Source organism: Alligator mississippiensis, chromosome 16 (genome assembly GCF_030867095.1).
Source record: "Alligator mississippiensis isolate rAllMis1 chromosome 16, rAllMis1, whole genome shotgun sequence".
NCBI classification, from domain to species: Eukaryota; Metazoa; Chordata; order Crocodylia; family Alligatoridae; genus Alligator; species Alligator mississippiensis.
This window is the reverse complement of record NC_081839.1, coordinates 13,379,645-13,396,909: the sequence shown is the minus strand read 5'-3', so window position 1 is coordinate 13,396,909 and position 17,265 is coordinate 13,379,645. Positions and strand designations below refer to the sequence as shown.

General features: G+C 50.2%; 1 protein-coding gene across 1 annotated transcript; it reads right to left on the bottom strand.

Moving 5' to 3' along the window:
• Nucleotides 1-4,363: 4,363 nt before the first annotated feature.
• Nucleotides 4,364-8,611, bottom strand: LOC132246588 (leukocyte elastase inhibitor-like). The gene is made up of 2 exons (XM_059719908.1): nucleotides 6,042-8,611; nucleotides 4,364-5,417 (listed from the first exon to the last, which is right to left on the bottom strand). The coding sequence occupies exons 1-2, from the start codon at nucleotides 6,195-6,197 to the stop codon at nucleotides 5,013-5,015; spliced, it is 561 nt and encodes a 186-aa protein (XP_059575891.1). The 5' UTR covers nucleotides 6,198-8,611; the 3' UTR covers nucleotides 4,364-5,012.
• Between the last annotated feature and the right edge of the window lie 8,654 nt (nucleotides 8,612-17,265).

Sequence of the window (17,265 nt, the reverse complement as noted above, 5' to 3'; positions counted from 1 at the left end):
ATACAGCTTTTCAAAGCATTTCTAGTAAGAAAAGCAATCCGACTGTCCAGAGATGGTAATGGTCTGAGCACTTTCGTCCCTTCGGTGGGCTCATTCAATGCTCTCCCATTGCATGACATGACAGTCGTTGTCATTAGTTCTCCCCATTGTACATTGAATGAAGTTGCCAAGCTCCTGGGGACAAAGAGGGACAAGACATAAGAAAGACAAGACGTAACAAAGAAACCCCCAGAGCAATATCTCACTGCTTGGTCACATCCAGGTCCCTGATGGCTTCAACTAACACGACCACACTCACCGCTCCACACGCTAAATAGTTACAACAGATTGTTATTGCACCATCGACCATGTGTTAATATTACTAATTTCACTAAGGTACGAAAATCCACTAACCAAAGCAGTAAGGCAAGCGGTAATAATGTCATGTCATGTCATGTCACATACTTCCCTGAATGCCTGTGCTGAAATGTCTAGAGGTAAAAACAATGTTACTATATAGCCAACCTGTTGAGCACCTCAGCCTTCAGGAAACAACAATCTATCTCCTAACTGCTAAAAGATTTAAAGTGGCCTTCTCTATACGTATAACTGACTAATGACAACTAATTAAAGAGTCCTTGTATAATTAAGATGAAGATATTCTGGATTTGGCTTCTTCTCAGGTAATTAGCCCAAGAGTTGTCCTGTTCAGTAACAGGGGTTGTGAAGGCTTCCCAGACGGAGGGGCAGCTGCCTCCTCTGCGGCCTCACAAACCGGAGGGGACGCTGCCTCTCAGCATCGCACAAAATGGAGGGGAAGCTGTCCCTCACAAGCCAGGGAGGCTTGCCTGGTCCACGCGGCAGTGTGACGGGAATGCAGCGCAGGAGCCCAACAACTTTGCTGCCTGGGACACGCAGGGGAGAACGGTGATGATGATGCCATCGAGGAGCGCTCTGCAGAGGGGTCGGCAAAACGACCCTGCGGGCGACGGGGTTGAGGAGTACCAACCCTCTCTCAGTGAGTATGGACTCCCCCTGGGAAAGGGTAAACCCCAGGTACTTACCTGGGGCTTGCATGGAGGCGCAGACCAGCTGCTGGTGTTTCCTGTGGTAAGTCTGAGCTGCGGTGCGAATGGAAGGACGCTGCTTGATCTTTGATTCGACCAACTAAATAGTTGGAAAACCTGTTCTTTGCAAGCTTTCGGGCACAAACACCCTTCTTCAGGCATAGGGACAATCTGCTGGCGCTTTGTGTTCTCCATGGTGGAAAAGAAGTCAATATGCAAACTGCAGGTCTGTGAATATGCGAATATGTGGCAGCGAGGATCAGAAGGGATGGGGGACAATAAGTGTGAGACAAATAGGTGGCGGGGGGGATGGGAAATGGTGAACTGGTGCTCAGTTGTAGCTGGCAAAATGCAAGTTTCCCCAAGTAGCTTGTGCACAGGGAAAAAAGGGATTAATTGTGTTTCGAACCAGCGCTGTAGAGATACGCCTAGGTGTTCGGCAGGTAACGGGCCTGCAAGCAACAAGGAGCTCATTTGCCAATGCTGCCACATCAAGTGGACTTCAGCCACGACCTAACTGCACGTAAGAGTCTTCCCACCAGGGATCCTGATTTTCTCGGATTTAAAAAAATCCCAATTTTCAGCTAAAGAAAAGTAACTCCAAATCTACATTTTTCCATGATTAAAATGCAACACCACTGTGTACACATCTCTATATTAGTGGTGTTTCATTTAAATGACGGAAAAATGTGGATTTGGAGTTCCTTTTTTTAAACTGAAAATTGGGGATGTTTTGTAAATCAGAGAAAACTAGGATCCCTGCTCCTCGCTGTTTCTTGTGCCTGGGAGGCACCTGAGAGAAGGGCAGGGCAGTGAAAAAAGACCCTTTTGAAAATGGAGATGCTAGAGGCAAACGGAGACTGAGAGAGAAAGGCAGCAGGGGAGGAAGCTGAGAGCACAAGTGAGAAGCCAGCGGGGATGTTTCCTGAAAGAGACTGCCTGCAAGGTAGCCAGGTGTTTGGGGCCCAAGGGTTCACCCGGTGTATTGTAGCTGACCAGTACACACTGCTTTCTCTTTAAAGCAAAGAAGAAGAAGAGCTGCTTGCTTTGGGTGCGCTCCGTCCCCTTGAAGAGGGAAAGTCCCCTCCCAGAGTTAAGCCAGAAGGTACGGGAGCCAGAGAGAAGAAATTGGGGGGGTTCAGGACCCAAAAGGCGAGGGTGCCAAAAAAAGGAATGGACTGGTAGCACCAAGCAGAGGGTTGTTTCTGGTCTTGAATCACTGAGGGGACAAAGACCTCTTGGGAAAATTAGGTGATTTGTTTTAAAGGAGCCCTGAGGATTTCATCCCAGAGGTTAGCTGTTAGGGGTGTACGAAGCAGGCCGTATTTGATTTGGATTTGCATTCGGCCTGATTCAGGGGACACTGATTCGATTTGTTGATTTGGATCATTGTCCCGATTTGATTTGGCTGAATCCAAATCTGCAGATTCAGTGCTGATTTGGAGAATCAGCGATTCAGCCATAGACACAGCTTTAAATGTTTTTTCTACATAGCTCGAGGTACCAGGCACGGCTTGTGAACGCCGAGATGGTGGGGCAGATGGGGCGTCCCACAGGAGCGTGGGGGAGGGTGGCCCGCGTGCTCAGCGGCGGACCTGGAAGTGGACCAGAAGTATTTCCGGGTCCGCCGCCAAGCACGTGGGGGACCCCTCTCCCCCGCATCTCCCAGTTCGGTGAGCAGCTGCAAGTAGACCCCGGGTGCCCCCCCAACCCAGGAGGCACTCGTTGTCAAGCCAGGGGGTAGGGGGGGTCACTTGCACGCTCCGCGGCAGACCTGGAAGTGAACCGAAAGTGCTTCTTGTCCACTTCCGGGTGCACCGCTGAGCGTGCTGGGGACCCCCCTGCGCTCCCGTGGGATGCTCCGTCAGCCCCACCATCCCGATGTTCACGAGCCACCTGGTACCTTGAGGTATGTAGAAAAAATATATAAAGCTGTGTCTATGTCCGAATCATCGACTCTCACCTGCCCCCACCCTGCACACAAATCTGGGAGTATGTGTCCCCCATACCCCTCTGGGAGCGCGCACAGATGTGGGGAGCCAGCTCCACCCTGCCTCCTGGATGAGCTGCCTGCAGCCCCAGCCCGCTCCCCACCCCGGCCCCGGAGCCACGCGGTCCAGCCCCAAACCCTGCATACCACCTGGGCTGGGCTGGAGCTCTCCAGAAAAGTTCGAGGGTGGAGGGAGGCTCCGCAAGTTATTTTCCCTCCATGTTATCCAGGGAATCTCCAGTGTATAATACTCGACCACTCCTTGGAACAGGCAAAAACCTTTGTCTCTCCATTCTGCAAGACGTGTGCTCAACACTGGGCTTCTGATGAGTGCTCTCTACACTGTGACCCCTTCCCATCCTGTCATTCATGAATTCTTTTCTGCGCATTGGCCACATTCAGGAGATGTCGAGGGTGTCGCCAATCTCCCATCCCAGCCTTGCCTACAGCTTGGTGGTCAGGGCTTAGCTCACTGTTGTGGGAAGTAGGAAATGGAGGGTGCAATCTTTCCAGTCTGAGGGGGACCTCGAGTTCAGGTTTCCAACTTCCTGAGAGAGTGCTCTAACCACTAAGCTTATGCAAAAGGTGGACATGACTGCAGCTTCCCCTCAGAGGTAGGCTCCTTTTAGTGCCAGACATACCACCCTGAGTCAGGCACCTGGGCTCTGAGGAGGAGCAGGATTTCAGAGACAACCCTCTGGTTCCTGTTGTCTAGGTCTAGGCACCTTTATGCCCAGGTGTCCTCAGACAGAAAGTTGGGTTATTTTGAAGGCGGCATCCTGCTTCCCAGCGTTTGGGCAGAGAGATGGGAACGCTTGCCACATTTGTAGAATTTTCCCGAGATCTCTCCCTGATTGATGAAGGAAGGAGGAGATTTTACTCATGTGCACAGCAAGAAGGTCAGCTACCTGTGCAACAGTATCTCCCCCTTCCCTGTGCTCAGGGAAAGGCCAGGGTGGGGACGGGGATGACGGTGAAGGAGAAGGTCTCCGGGTAGCTGTCGATATGGTGAGTGACTACAAAACTTCATAAACCTGAGGGTTTATCCAGTTACTTCTGTTGCCAATTTTCAGTGTACATGAAAGCACCCCTTCTTTAAAGCAGTGCTGATGTGATTATTTTGGAGGAGTAATGCCAGGATGCAAGGGAAGGCATAACATTGGGTTTTCTATAAGAAAGGCTCCAGGGAGCCAGAAAATAGGATTGCAGCTCACTCACTGTGGGAAATGTCTCCAGCCACATTCTGTATGAACAGGGGCATCAACTTGGCCACCTGATTTACTCAGACTTTCCTCAGTTTAAAACACATGGAAACAAGAACACGTAATGGAGTCAAAATGATTTCAAATTTAGGAGATAGCTGCTTTGGTTACATTATAATAACCAATATAAAGACAATAAGTTCTAAGCAATATAAAGGCAAAAGACAATAACATCATAGAAGAGGGGCCAGCAACATATTCAGGTTCAGTCTGCAGAACCACTGGTGGTGGAGAGCTCTGCCTGTGCCTGCACCTGCCCCCATGTCAAGGTCAGGCAGCAAGGGGTTGTGCAAGAGCTGGGCAGTTTCTAGCTGCACCCGGGCCTCTGCCACTTATCGCCACCACCGTCCCTCAGTTGTAGCATAGGCAAAGCTTTCAGCCAGTGGGAAGCTGCACTCTCCCCCCCAGCCAGAGGGTAGGGGGCTGAGAGAAGCAGTGGCAGTGGCACAGGCACAGCTCCTAGATGCCTGACCCTGGCTTGGGCTCAGGAAAAACTCCCCACTGCCAATGTGCTGCTAAAGGCACTCGGTCCACACCAGACTGGAGCCGTATGGTTGCGGCCACTGTATTAGGAGACTTTTCTTCGAAGCCATTGCATTCAAAAATCTCTCATTTCAAATTTGCAAAATTTCAAAAAACTTGAGAAATATTATCTTTTATCCTCACTACAACAAGGTTGTAGGTCTTCCTATATTGTTTCAAAGTGCCCTCCAGTTAAGGAGAGGTACATTGGCCATAAAAGAGAACGCTGTTGGTTACATTGTTTTTGATAAGGTAGAGGAAGGGGTGGTCAGCCTTAAACTCATAAGGCATCCCAGGACTTGTATAAATTATTTCAACCCCTGTAGCAGCAGCTGCTTCAGTGCCCTCTTCATTAACATCCACGTAAGATTTATGGATGGCTTTGGACACAGCCAGATCACGGTTTCCGTTCATTCCTGATAAATCAGCCTTTGAAGTGTCAAACAAATGGAGCATCCCCATAGCCTGCAGAGTTTTCCCAAGGTCATAGCTTTCCTGAATCTTGAATCGGGGCAGGTACACATTCACGTTTTGTTTATGCATCTCCGTCATTGTGGTCCACTCTACAAATTTTTTATAGGTGAGTGCGCTGTCAAGCTACAGGGGCAAAAACAGGAGAATAGAAAACTTAGGATGAAAAAACAAAGAGACCAAAGAGCTGAATTTGTGCAAGTGGAGTGAATCTGGTTTTCAATTTCATGTTTAGTATGCTTATTTAATTACAAAAAACAAATGGATTACCAGAACACAGCTCATAATCAAATGAAGAATGGGAAGTAGGACCATTTCCAAATATATTTTAATCTTTTCCTGTGTCTTTTGAGATAAAGATATCAAATTGTATTTGAAATGTGGGAAATATCTAACCAGCACAATTGATGCTCAATCCTGCCGCACTCCCAAAATAACATTTTTTAGATTGTCACTAAAAAGTCATATTTTCAGGATTCATTGTTGAATTTTTTTTAAATCCCCAAAGTTTTATTCATTAGCAATTTACCATGTATATTTTGTCTAAGGAAATGAAATAGAATGTTCTCGGTCTAATAACGGGCATCTTCAAAATCCACAGTAAATGGGAGAAAATATAAAGAACCTTTACTATTGCCTTTTCTTCTGTCTGTACTGCCCAGGTAATTGAAGATGAGCAAAGATATCAGTGCATTCATAGGCAGCGTATATAAGCCTTTTATACACACCCTCAGAGATCAGAGGATTTACCTGTTCCAGGCCAGTGGAGTTATCCTTGATATCTTTTGGTAAAAAAATGAACATACTCAGTTCTCCTTCTCCTTTTTTACCGTAGGGGAGTTCGAGCACTTGAATCTCAGGTTCCTCTGTGATGGCCAGATTGTAGTAGCCATTCTGAAACATCATCTGCACATTCTTGGTCCGATTCTGTAATATGAAGAACAGACACGAAGAGAAGCAGAAAGCACAGACATTCCCCTATCCAGAATCTGTGTACTGGAAGTCACACAGTCAAACTGGGTCTAGGATCTGTTTCTGGCCCAGGATGAAATTCTCCACAGGTAGCCAGCCCCTGTTCTATCTGTCGGCTTTCTGGACCTGAACAGTGGCATGTTGTGTTCCTCCCTTTCAGCCCCTCTCACATCAAGTTCATTATAACTCTCCTTTTCATTCTACAGAGGACAATATCGACTTTTTTCCGACTTATGGGTTAGGATAGAATTTCCCTCAACCCCATCATGCATTTGTTTTGACATCTCAAATGAGGACATTTTGTTTTAAAGAACACCAGAGAAAAACATCCATTTGTTAAGGAGAAGAATTAAGTTAAAATCCCCTGGATATAGTTACGTTCCTCATTTTGGAACCCAACATTATAAAAGTCAGAATAGCGCCATGCCAGAATCCTGTTTTATAGATTTGGATTGCTTCGGGCTCAAGAACAGAACATGAACGCAACTTCTTATCAGGTGTGTCCTGATACCTCTAGGACACATTTTATGCAGACTGAGATAAGAAGTCATTAAACACGTTGCCTTTTCCACATTGAGCAATTTTAATTCCCTTTCCCCAATCGGTAATGGACCTACACTTCCTTTGGTCCTTGACATCTAACTTCAAAGGGTGCTTGTGGGTCTCGTAGTAGCTGTATTACAGTGCCTTGGTCTGCCCGGGTTTTTCCTTTATTGCCATCTGTAGTATTGTAGCTACGCTTCCACATTTTGAGAGATTCCTTGTTAAGTTTCAAGTCACAAAAGCATTTGCTGTTTAGCCAAGCCAGTCCGTTGACGTGATTCTTAACCTTCCTCACACAGGGATGACATATCCTCGGGCCCTTAATATCCCCTCAAAGGTACAACCAAATTCCCCGATTCCTTTTTGCTTTAAATGTACTGTCCCTGGGATCCTGGCCACCAGTTGTTTGAGGTTTTGCATGCCCGTGCTAACCTTTACTACTTATTTGTACTCTTGTCATGCCTAAAGCCATACTTATGGTCAAAGACCCTACTGGGGAAAGCACTGTATAAATCCAGAGCATTCCCCACAGAACAGCTTCACCTTCACAGAGGGCTACTGGATTGTAGGCATTGCACTTGCAGTGTTTGGCAAGCCCTAAACCTGCTGGGTATCTTGAGTCTACCATCAATCCCTGACCATTGCAAGGTCAAACTATCATCACCATCAAATCAGCAGCAGTATCAGGCCCTGCCCTGGATTTACCAGCCCTCTTTCAGAGCCAGTGAAGAGAGGGAAGATTCAAAGGGAGGGGAGAAAGCCAGGCTGAGCAGGCTTCTTTCTGCTCACCTCTGGCACCCAGCAGCCCAACATCCCAGTGTCCCCTCTCCCCACACACGCACCTCTTTGGAAAACAGCTGTCTCCCATTGCTAGCAGACAGGTATCTGTGAGCTCAGGGAGCAGCAATCTCCTCTGCTGCCAAAAGGCAAAGTTCAACCCCTGCTCTTGGTGCATGAGGAGGTAAAGGTGTTGTCTCAGCTGAATGGAAAGGAATTTGCCTTGACCTTTTTTTTGAATAAAGAACCCAACACATGCAAGCTGTAGAAAACCACACATGGAAATGATGCATTAAGGAAGCAAATCAAATGGTTTCCTTTCAACCTAAATGTACAGCCCTGTGTGTATACATCGTGCTACTGTCTGTAGTCAATGATCTCCGAGCCAGAAAACTGTTTCATTTAGTGCACAGGTAAGTTCGGTGTTCTCAGACTTCCAGAAGCATGACTTTGGATGGTCCAACATCTTCTCATACTTTTGCTGTTGGTGGGAAAGGAGGTGTTATAACTAATAAAAACCAAATGAAAGAACCTTATTTAGACTTCAAAGTGGTACGTGTCCAGCCAGCATGCACCTCTGAATGCTCACCAGTTTTCTACGCTTGCTTGCAGTGCTACTATCCAGAGTAAATCACTCGACGCTTCTTTGCTTTTCTCTTTCTGCAGAGCTAGTCTTCCCACAGGGAGCAAACGTGTTCTCTGAAATGAACAGCCAGGGCAATGCAGACTTCAGTATAAGAAGAAAACCAGCTTTTGTTGTCACCCCAGGGCCTGCCGAAATCAAGAAAAAGAGGAGGCGCCTGCCTTGCCTCTTTAGAGGCAGCAGGCTCAGACCTGAATGAAAGCTTTTTAAAAGGGAGCTGACATAAATAACACCGTCAGGCTGGGGGACACTGGGAACCTGTCGGGGGTTGGGGTGCAGGCATGGGAGGGATGGGGTCAGGTGGGAATGGGGAGCAGAAGGAAATATAATTTATGTTCAGGAGGGATGTTGGGCACAAGGAGTGGGAGGGATAGGGGGAAAATGGGAGGGAGGTTTGTTTCAAGGCAGGGATGGGGGTAGGGTTTTGCAATTGCAAAGAAGCAGACACCCGGGTGGGGGAAGGGCTATATACCCTTCCCCCTGCCCCCCCAGCCCTGCCGGTGCCCCTCACTCCCATCCCACAGCCCCTTTCCCTCCCACCCCCACATACCTCCTGGTGCTCCTCCCTTATCCAGGAGAATGAAAGTAACTATCAATCCCTTCTTCAATTACCCTGATGCCCCTCAGCCTGCTCACCTCTGCCTGGAGTCCCCTCTCCTGCCCCTCCAAGGCCTCAATCCGGGCACAGGTGGCACAGGCAAGAGACTCCCGGCCCCGATGCTACCCCCAGGCCTCACAGGTCCCGCCCAGCAACCCCCGCAGACAGGGCTCAGGGCACTGCCGACCCACCCAAGGGGCCTGTCTCGGTGGAGGCCTCCCAGGAGCTGCGGGCCGGAGGCAGCAGCAGGGCAGGGGCCTTGGCTGCGCTCCGTGTCACCCCATAATAGCACCCCTCCTCCTTCACTTCCCTGAATCTCTGGCATAAGCCCCCACATGCTCCTGCCCACGACTGGCCTGTGAACTGCCGCAAACTGCTCCGCTGTTGGCAGTCCCTGTTCACTGGCTGCCTGGTCCCAGCCTGATCCCCAGCAGTTTGTGATGCACTCTTGGGAGAAGAGGTTAGTTATATGCTCAAGACCTTTCCCAGCTTGCAGTGGCATGCATAGTTTTCAAACTTTTTTTAGGAAGGCTTCTAGATCATCTCCATGTTTGTTGTGAGGGAAGATTGGGGTGTTCAGCCTGAGGGGAGCAGCTGGGGCTTGCTACGCGCCTGCAACTCCAGGGTTTGACTGCATCCTGAGTACTGCGCGATGGTGTTTGCACTTGAACCTGGCCTCTTGGGCACCACGCTCATGATGGCGCTGGACCTCTTCATGCTGGCACTGGCCCTCCTTGTGCTGGCACTGGGTCTCCTCCTCCACCGTCTCCATTCGCTTCAGCTCTAGCTCATGCTTGACCTTGCACTCCTCAGCTTCCAGCTGCAGCTGGTATTTGCACAAGTCCCACTCAGAGGACGGCCCATCAGGTTCTGCATGCACGTGTGGAGGTGATCTTGCAGCCTGGTCATCATCACACAGGATCTTAATCAGGTCTTCTCTCTTCTGCTCCCTCCTTTCTCTTTCATCACCTCTTTCAAGTTGACCACAGTCATGTGGTCATACTCGTCAGCCACCCCAGCTATCTACACTGACCACTTGACCCGATGCCAAATTAGAGATTGTTTGCTCAAGGGTCTCCAGTGACTCTGTTTCCTTCCCCAAATAATGCCTTCAAGACACAGGTTGTCGGATCCCACAGCTACCATCACACGTGGTGGGCCAGTAGCTAGTGCTCCTGCGTTGAGCCACCCACCTCACTGAGCCTGACCACCTTCCAAGCTCTAAGTGCCCCCCTGGGGGAACCTCACGACCAGGCACCCCCACTCCTGGACCATGCCTGCAAGGCTGGGGAAAATGAAGCCACCATTCTCGATCTGGACTGATCTTGGCCCTATGCCCCATGGGAAACAAAGGCCTAGTAGTCTTTGAGGGTATTTGATCCACTGCTACAACTTGGGGTGCCTCCCTGTCTGAAGCAGAAATAGTGGTCCCCCTTACTAAGCCAAACCAAGGGGATCCCAAGGCACAATCTACACCCTCTCCCAATGAGTCTCCCATGCTACGTACACAGGAGAAACGTATTGGTTACAAGAAATAGGTTTGGAATATGGCACAGGATAGAGCAATATCAGAGAAATCCCTTAGTGCAAACGGTGGCATGATAGCCTTTGATCACGCATCTGAGTTCATGCAGGCTATCTATTTAGTTAGTGAGGCTGTGCAAAATTTTGCCGGGTGTTTCATTTCAAAGCTGTTTCAAAGTGTTTCATGCTCAAAACAGTGACATTGAAACAGAACAAAAGGATTTGATACAGCTTGGAAATGAAACGAGGGCACTCAGAACATTTTGAAAGTTTCAAACTATTTTGCGTTTCGAAGCTGGGCTTATTCGGGTTCAGCACCAGTCACAGGTGACAGGGCAGCCTCTTTTCATCCAGCTCACAGGTCTGGGGCTCGCATTTCTGGAAGGAGTCCAGCACAGCCTGGCAGCCTTCCCGGGGGTACAGGCTGCACCCAGCATTGGAGATAAATGCTGGTGCTGCCTGTCCCAGGCAGCAGCTGCAGCCTCCCCTCATCCAGCACAGATACGGGAGCTTGGTCCCCCACGAGTAGTGTGGCACAGCCCAGCAGTCCTGCCGGGGTGCAAGCCCCTGGATCTCGACTGGGCATGGAGTGCACCCGGCACCGGAGAGAATTGCTGCTGCCTCCTGTTCCAGGCAGCAGCTGCAGCCTCCCCTCATCTGATACACTGATCTGGGGGCTCACACCCCTGGCAGGGCTGCTGCGCTGTGCCAGACTCCTCCCAGGTATGCAAGCCCCCAGATCTGTGAGCCGGATATGACAAGGCTGCCGCTGCTGTCGGGGACAACAAGTAAGCCCTGTTTCGAAATTCAAAATGGTTTCAAGCTTTTGAAATGTTACAAGTGCCCTTCTTTCATTTTGACTCCTTTTGTTGTGTTTCAGTTTCACTGTTTTGAGCCTGAAACACTTTGAAACAGCTTTGAAATGAAACACCCGGCAAAATTTTGCACAGCCTCACTAACTAAATAGATAGCCTGCATGAACTCAGATGTGTGATCAAAGGCTATCATGCCACCGTTTGCACTAAGGGATTTCTCTGATATTGCTCTATCCTGTGCCATATTCCAAACCTACTTCTTGTAACCAATACGTTTCTCCTGTGTACCTAGCATGGGAGACTCATTGGGAAAGGGTGTAGATGATGCCTTGGGATCCCCTTGGTTCGGCTGAGTAAGGGAAACCACTATATCAGCTTCAGACAGGGAAGCACCCCAAGTTTGTGCAGTGGATTAAATACCATCAAGGACTACTAGGCCTGTCTTTCCCATGGGGCACAGGACCAAGATCAGACCAGATTGTGGATGGTGGCTTCATTACCCCAGGCTTGCAGGTGTGCTCCAGGAGTGGGGGCGGCTGGACGTGAGGTGCCCCCACGGAGGCACTTGGAGCCTGGAAGGTGGTTGGGTGCAGTGAGACACATGGCTCAATGCAGGAGCACCCCCTACTGGCCTACCACGTGTGTTGGTAGCTGTGGGGTCCGACAACCTGTGTCTTGAAGGCATCATTTGGGGAAGGAAGCAGAGTCACTGGAAACCCTTGAGCAAACAATCTCTAATTTGGCATCAGGTCAAGTGGTCAGTGTAGATAGCTGGGGTGGCTGACGAGTATGACCACATGACTGCAGTCAACTTGAAAGAGGTGAAGAGAGAGAGAGGAGGGAGCAGAAGAGAGAAGACCTGATTAAGATCCTGTGTGATGATGACCAGGCTGCAAGATCACCTCCGTGTGTCCATGCAGAACCCGAGGGGCCGTCCTCTGAGTGGGACTTGGGCAAATCCCAGCTGCAGCTGGAAGCTGAGGAGCACAACCTCAAGCATGACCTGGAGCTGACGCAGATGCAGATTATGGAGAAGGAGGCCCAGCACCAGCACAAGGAGCTCCAGCACCAGCGCGAGCATGAAGCTCAAGAGGCCGGGCTCAAGTGCGAACATGATCTCTTAGGAGTCCAGCACAGCCCAGTTGCCCTCCCGGTAGTTCGAGCCCCTGGATCTGTGCCCTGGATGAGAGGAGGCTGCCCTGTTGCCTGGGACCAGCACTGGGCACGGGGTGCGCCCAGCACCAGAGATAATTGCTGCTGCCGTCTGTCCCGGGCAGAACCTGCAGCCTCCCCTCTGTGATCCCTACCAGGTCATATTGCCCACTAGAGAGCCGGCAGGCTAGCTCCTCTTGCTTGTTCCCCATGCTCCTGGCATTGCTGTACAGGCAGCTGAGGTCCCAGCTGACCCCCTTGATGTCCTGAGATGCTGTGGGAGAACCGCTGCATTAGCTTTTGAAAAACAGTTGTGTTTGTGTCCTGCACAAGGGAGCTTTCCTGTGCGCAAGTCCCCGGGCACGCTCCACTTGACCTTTCCCCGGCCCCTGCAAAGTCAGGTTAAAGCTCTGTGCGTAGATCAGCCATCAGCTGCTCTTCAGGCCTCTGGGCTCAGGCTGCTTGCTCGGCCCAGCCCTCTGGGCACCTTCTGCACGCCCCTCTGCACGAACTCCCGTGCAAACCGCTGCTCCCTACTTGGGCTGCACCTGCTTGTGCTCTCTGTTCGCAGGGGTCCCGGGGGGCTCAACTAAGTAGGGACCTGGGCAGGGGGGTTTCCCTCCCGGGCTCCACTCAGCTGACATATCCTGCCCAGCACGGCCCCACACGCACACATGCACACACATGCTCGCACACATGCTCACACTTCCTCAGCCCCCTACAAGCGCCCCTGTGCTCACTCGCCCTCTCTCTCAGCCCAGCTCCTACCTCCTGGCTCTTCACTGGAGGGTCCAGGTCTTTGGCTCCCAGGAACACAATGGGCATGAACCCACGTGTCTCCCCCGGGGAGCATTCCCAAGAACAATTTCGACTAACGTGGCCCCTTTCCCACCCCCCAGCGCTGCTGGTGCTCCTCATTCCCAACCCACAGCTCCCTGCTCCCCCTGGTAACCCTAGATAGGGGGGCATCGGCAGAGGGGCAGGGGGCAGGGGGTGTCTGCAGGGGGGGTGCCGGTGGGGGGGGCAGGTGCAGTCCATGGGGGGTTGGGTGTGGAATGGGTTGGCACAATTTGTGGAAAGATGGGGGGCAAGCACGATCCATGGGAGGGATTATGGGGATGCAGGATCTGCAGGGGTTTTCTGGGGTCCGGGAAGGTTTGGCAGGATCAGGTTTTTAGCCCCCAGCCTGGGTCAGTTCCAGTTTTCATCTAAACGTGGCAAAAGCACGGACGTGCACCCGGACAGTGTCTGCAGAATGGCTGTACAACCTCCATTCCTGAGATGACAAATTGTATATAGTTAAAACGTTTATGATCCTATTATTTAAGACAATTAAATATTTATTAGTTAAAAAGTCCTGTTAAAGGTCATCTTTTTAATCAGTTGTACTCTCCTGAACAAGATGTCTTTTCAAAAGGCAGAATGCTTCTTCGATTCAACATTTATTAATATTTTACTGAAATTATGATAACATTAAAAGACAACAAGAAATTGTTTTTTAGATATATAGGGAGTAAAAGGAAGGCCCAGGGAGGAATAGGACCCCTACTAAATGGGCAGAAGCAACTGGTGACAGACAAGGGGGACAAGGCTGAACTCCTCAACGAGTTCTTTGCCTCAGTGTTCCTAAGCGAGGGGCACGACAAGTCTCTCACTGGGGTTGTAGAGAGGCAGCAGCAAGGCGCCAGACTGCCATGCATAGACCCTGAGATGGTGCAGAGTCACTTGGAGGAACTGGATGCCTTTAAGTCAGCAGGCCCGGATGAGCTCCATCCGAGGGTGCTGAAGGCACTGGCCGACATTGCAGAGCTACTGGCGGGAATATTTGAGCACTCGTGGCGCAGAGGACAAGTCCCGGAGAACTAGAAAAGGGCCAATGTGATCCTCATTTTCAAGAAGGGGAGGAAGGAGGACCCGGGCGGGCAACTATAGGCCAGTCAGTCTCACCTTCATCAGAGGCAAAATCTTTGAAAAAATTATCAAGGCACACATTTGCGAGAGCCCGGCAGGACAAATTCTGCTGAGGGGAAACCAGCACGGGTTCGTGGCAGGCAGATCGTGCCTGACTAATCTAGTCTCTTTTTATGACCAGGTTACAAAACACCTGGACGCAGGAGGAGGGGGTGGATGTCGTATACTTAGACTTCAGGAAGGCCTTTGATACAGCATCCCACCCCATACTGGTGAACAAGTTAAGAGGCTGTGACTTGGATGACTACACGGTCCGGTGGGTGGTGAATTGGCTAGAGGGTCGCACCCAGAGAGTCGTGGTGGATGGGTCAGGCTCGACCAGGAAGGGTGTGGGCAGTGGGGTCCCGCAGGCATCGGTCCTTGGACCGATACTTTTTAATGTCTTCATCAGTGACTTGGACGAGGGAGTCAAATGTACTCTGTCCAAGTTTGGAGATGACACAAAGCTATGGGGAGAAGTGGACACGCCGGAGGGCAGAGAACAGCTGCAAGCAGACCTGGACAGGTTGGACAAGTGGGCAGAAAACAACAGAATGCAATTCAACAAGGAGAAATGCAAAGTGCTGCACCTAGGGAGGAAAAATGTCCGGCACACCTATAGCCTAGGGAATGACCTGCTGGGTGGCACGGAAGTGGAGAGGGATCTTGGAGTCCTAGTGGACTCCAAGATGAACATGAGCCGGCAGTGTGACGAAGCCATGAGAAAAGCTAACGGCACTTTATCGTGCATCAGCAGATGCATGACGAACAGATCCAAGGAGGTGATACTTCCCCTCTATAGGGCGTTGGTCAGCCCGCAGTTGGAGTACTGCGTGCTATTCTGGGCGCTGCACTTCAAGAGGGATGCGGATAACCTGGAGAGGGTCCAGAGAAGGGCCACTCGTATGGTTAAGGGCTTGCAGACCAAGCCCTATGAGGAGAGACTGGAGAACCTGGACCTTTTCAGCCTCCACAAGAGAAGGTTGAGAGGCGACCTTGTGGCTGCCTATAAGTTCATCACGGGGGCACAGAAGGGAATTGGTGAGGTTTTATTCACCAAAGCGCCCCCGGGGATTACAAGAAATAATGGCCACAAGCTAGCAGAGAGCAGATTTAGACTGGACATTAGGAAGAACTTCTTCACAGTTCGAGTGGCCAAGGTCTGGAACGGGCTCCCAAGGGAGGTGGTGCTCTCCCCTACCCTGGGGGTCTTCAAGAGGAGGTTGGATAGGCATCTAGCTGGGGTCATCTAGACCCAGCACTCTTTCCTGCCTATGCAGGGGGTCGGACTTGATGATCTTTTGAGGTCCCTTCCGACCCTAACATCTATGAATCTATGAATTAGGAATTAGATGGTGTTTTTTTACATGACTGGCCCTGGGATGCTCAAGTAGCCATCAGGTTTTTAGACATCCCACAGGAAAGTGAAAAGAATTGCTATGAAAGCAGACAGTTAGCTCTTGAATGACTCCAGCGACAGGACCCCAACCCGCTGCTCAGAAAACTGCAGTAGGAAATGAAGAAAATAGAAAACCTTTTTTACAATGTGTTCCTATTCAGATTTTTCAGAGATAACACTTGGTATTTGGGAAACAAGTCCAGCAGAAAGCGGGCATGGAGAACGAGCACCCTACTTATGAGACTTCAGAGAAACGAATACCCAACGATTTCCAATTCGTTTGAGTTTTCTCCACAATTCTTTGGGCCATTATGGAGGATATAGATATAGCTACAGATACAGATATAGATATACTCAAGGTTGAGTAGGGTAGGGACTCCTAGCAGAAATACAGCTTTACAAAGTAAGACCTAGTTTTGGAATGAGTAAAATCGTCACCTTCCCTTTCTTCTGTCCCCACCACCCCGTGGCCCTTTCTCATCTATGAAGTGTCTGGAGTGGACATGTTGAACTCTTAAGTCATCTCAAAGTTCAGCTGACCTCTAAAGTGTGGCCTGGTTGCTGCACCCACCCACAATTTCCAAATCCATGTACTCTTACCTGCAAAAAGGCTCATCCTTGATGAACTTTGGTGCTTACATGAAGGTCTCTAATGACCAGAACCACAGGTCCAGACCCAAAAGACTTGCTTATACCAGATATTACAGGGTGGTATCTTCTATTAGACCAAGTAAATAGTTGTAAAAAAAACTTCTTTATTTGTAAGCTACTGGGCTCCCTCACCCTTCCTCAGGCAAAGGAGAAGGCACAGATTGTCCCACTTCTCCCAGGTAGAAATGTCCCTGTCCTGCATCCTGGCACTTCATCATCTCTGGAGATGTCCTTGTTCCCACTCAGCTAGTAGATGAACTAGGGAGAAGTATGGGAAGAATCGGTGCCGTTCTGCAGGGAGAGGTGGAGACGCACTGCAGGATTTCCCTAATCAAATTTCCACAGAGTAAGTGCTTTTCTGTGTTAAATTATACAAGGTTAGATCGTGAAACCTGCCGCTGGGGTCTTGGTGTTCAGGACAGGGGCTGGCAGCCTCCAGCCCGCTCCGCGCTGGGATCCAGCCTGCAGGACTGGGGGGCATTGGCAGCACATGGCAGCAGGGGCTGCTGAGGTGGCACCCCGGGGTCCCTCTCCTGCTGGGTGCCATTCATTGCAGTACATGCCTGTGCCATGCTTCATCTCTTGCCTGCGCAGCCCCTGCGGATGCCCCAGCCCTGCCTGCCTGTCTCTCAAGCCCACCAGAGAGTGGATCAAACCGCGGGAAGCTCTGCCAGCCCCAATGCAGAATGAGAAAAGGGAAAGGTGAACTGTAAAATACTGAAGGTTGACAGTGGTCCTTCCAAACATTGGGAAATAAGTGCACATAGCTTAGTGTCCACTGGTTGCAAAGCAGTATCTCTATGTGCACTGTACCACGGCATACGATTTGTTCAAGCCTTCATCAGAAACCATTCAGCCTGGGGCTATGGCTGCATGGCACTTCAGGCCTGAGCTATCATCAAACACAATGAGAGAAGGTAAGTGGCTAGGGAAGGAATAAGAGTTACGTT

What these genes read in the sequence shown, in the direction of transcription:
- LOC132246588 (XM_059719908.1), bottom strand. Translation starts at nt 6,197, where the DNA reads ATGATGTTTCAGAATGGCTACTACAATCTGGCCATCACAGAGGAACCT. An exon ending in ACTCCACTGGCCTGGAACAG is followed by an intron (nt 5,418 to 6,041) that starts GTAAATCCTCTG and finishes TTGCCCCTGTAG; the next exon opens with CTTGACAGCGCACTCACCTA.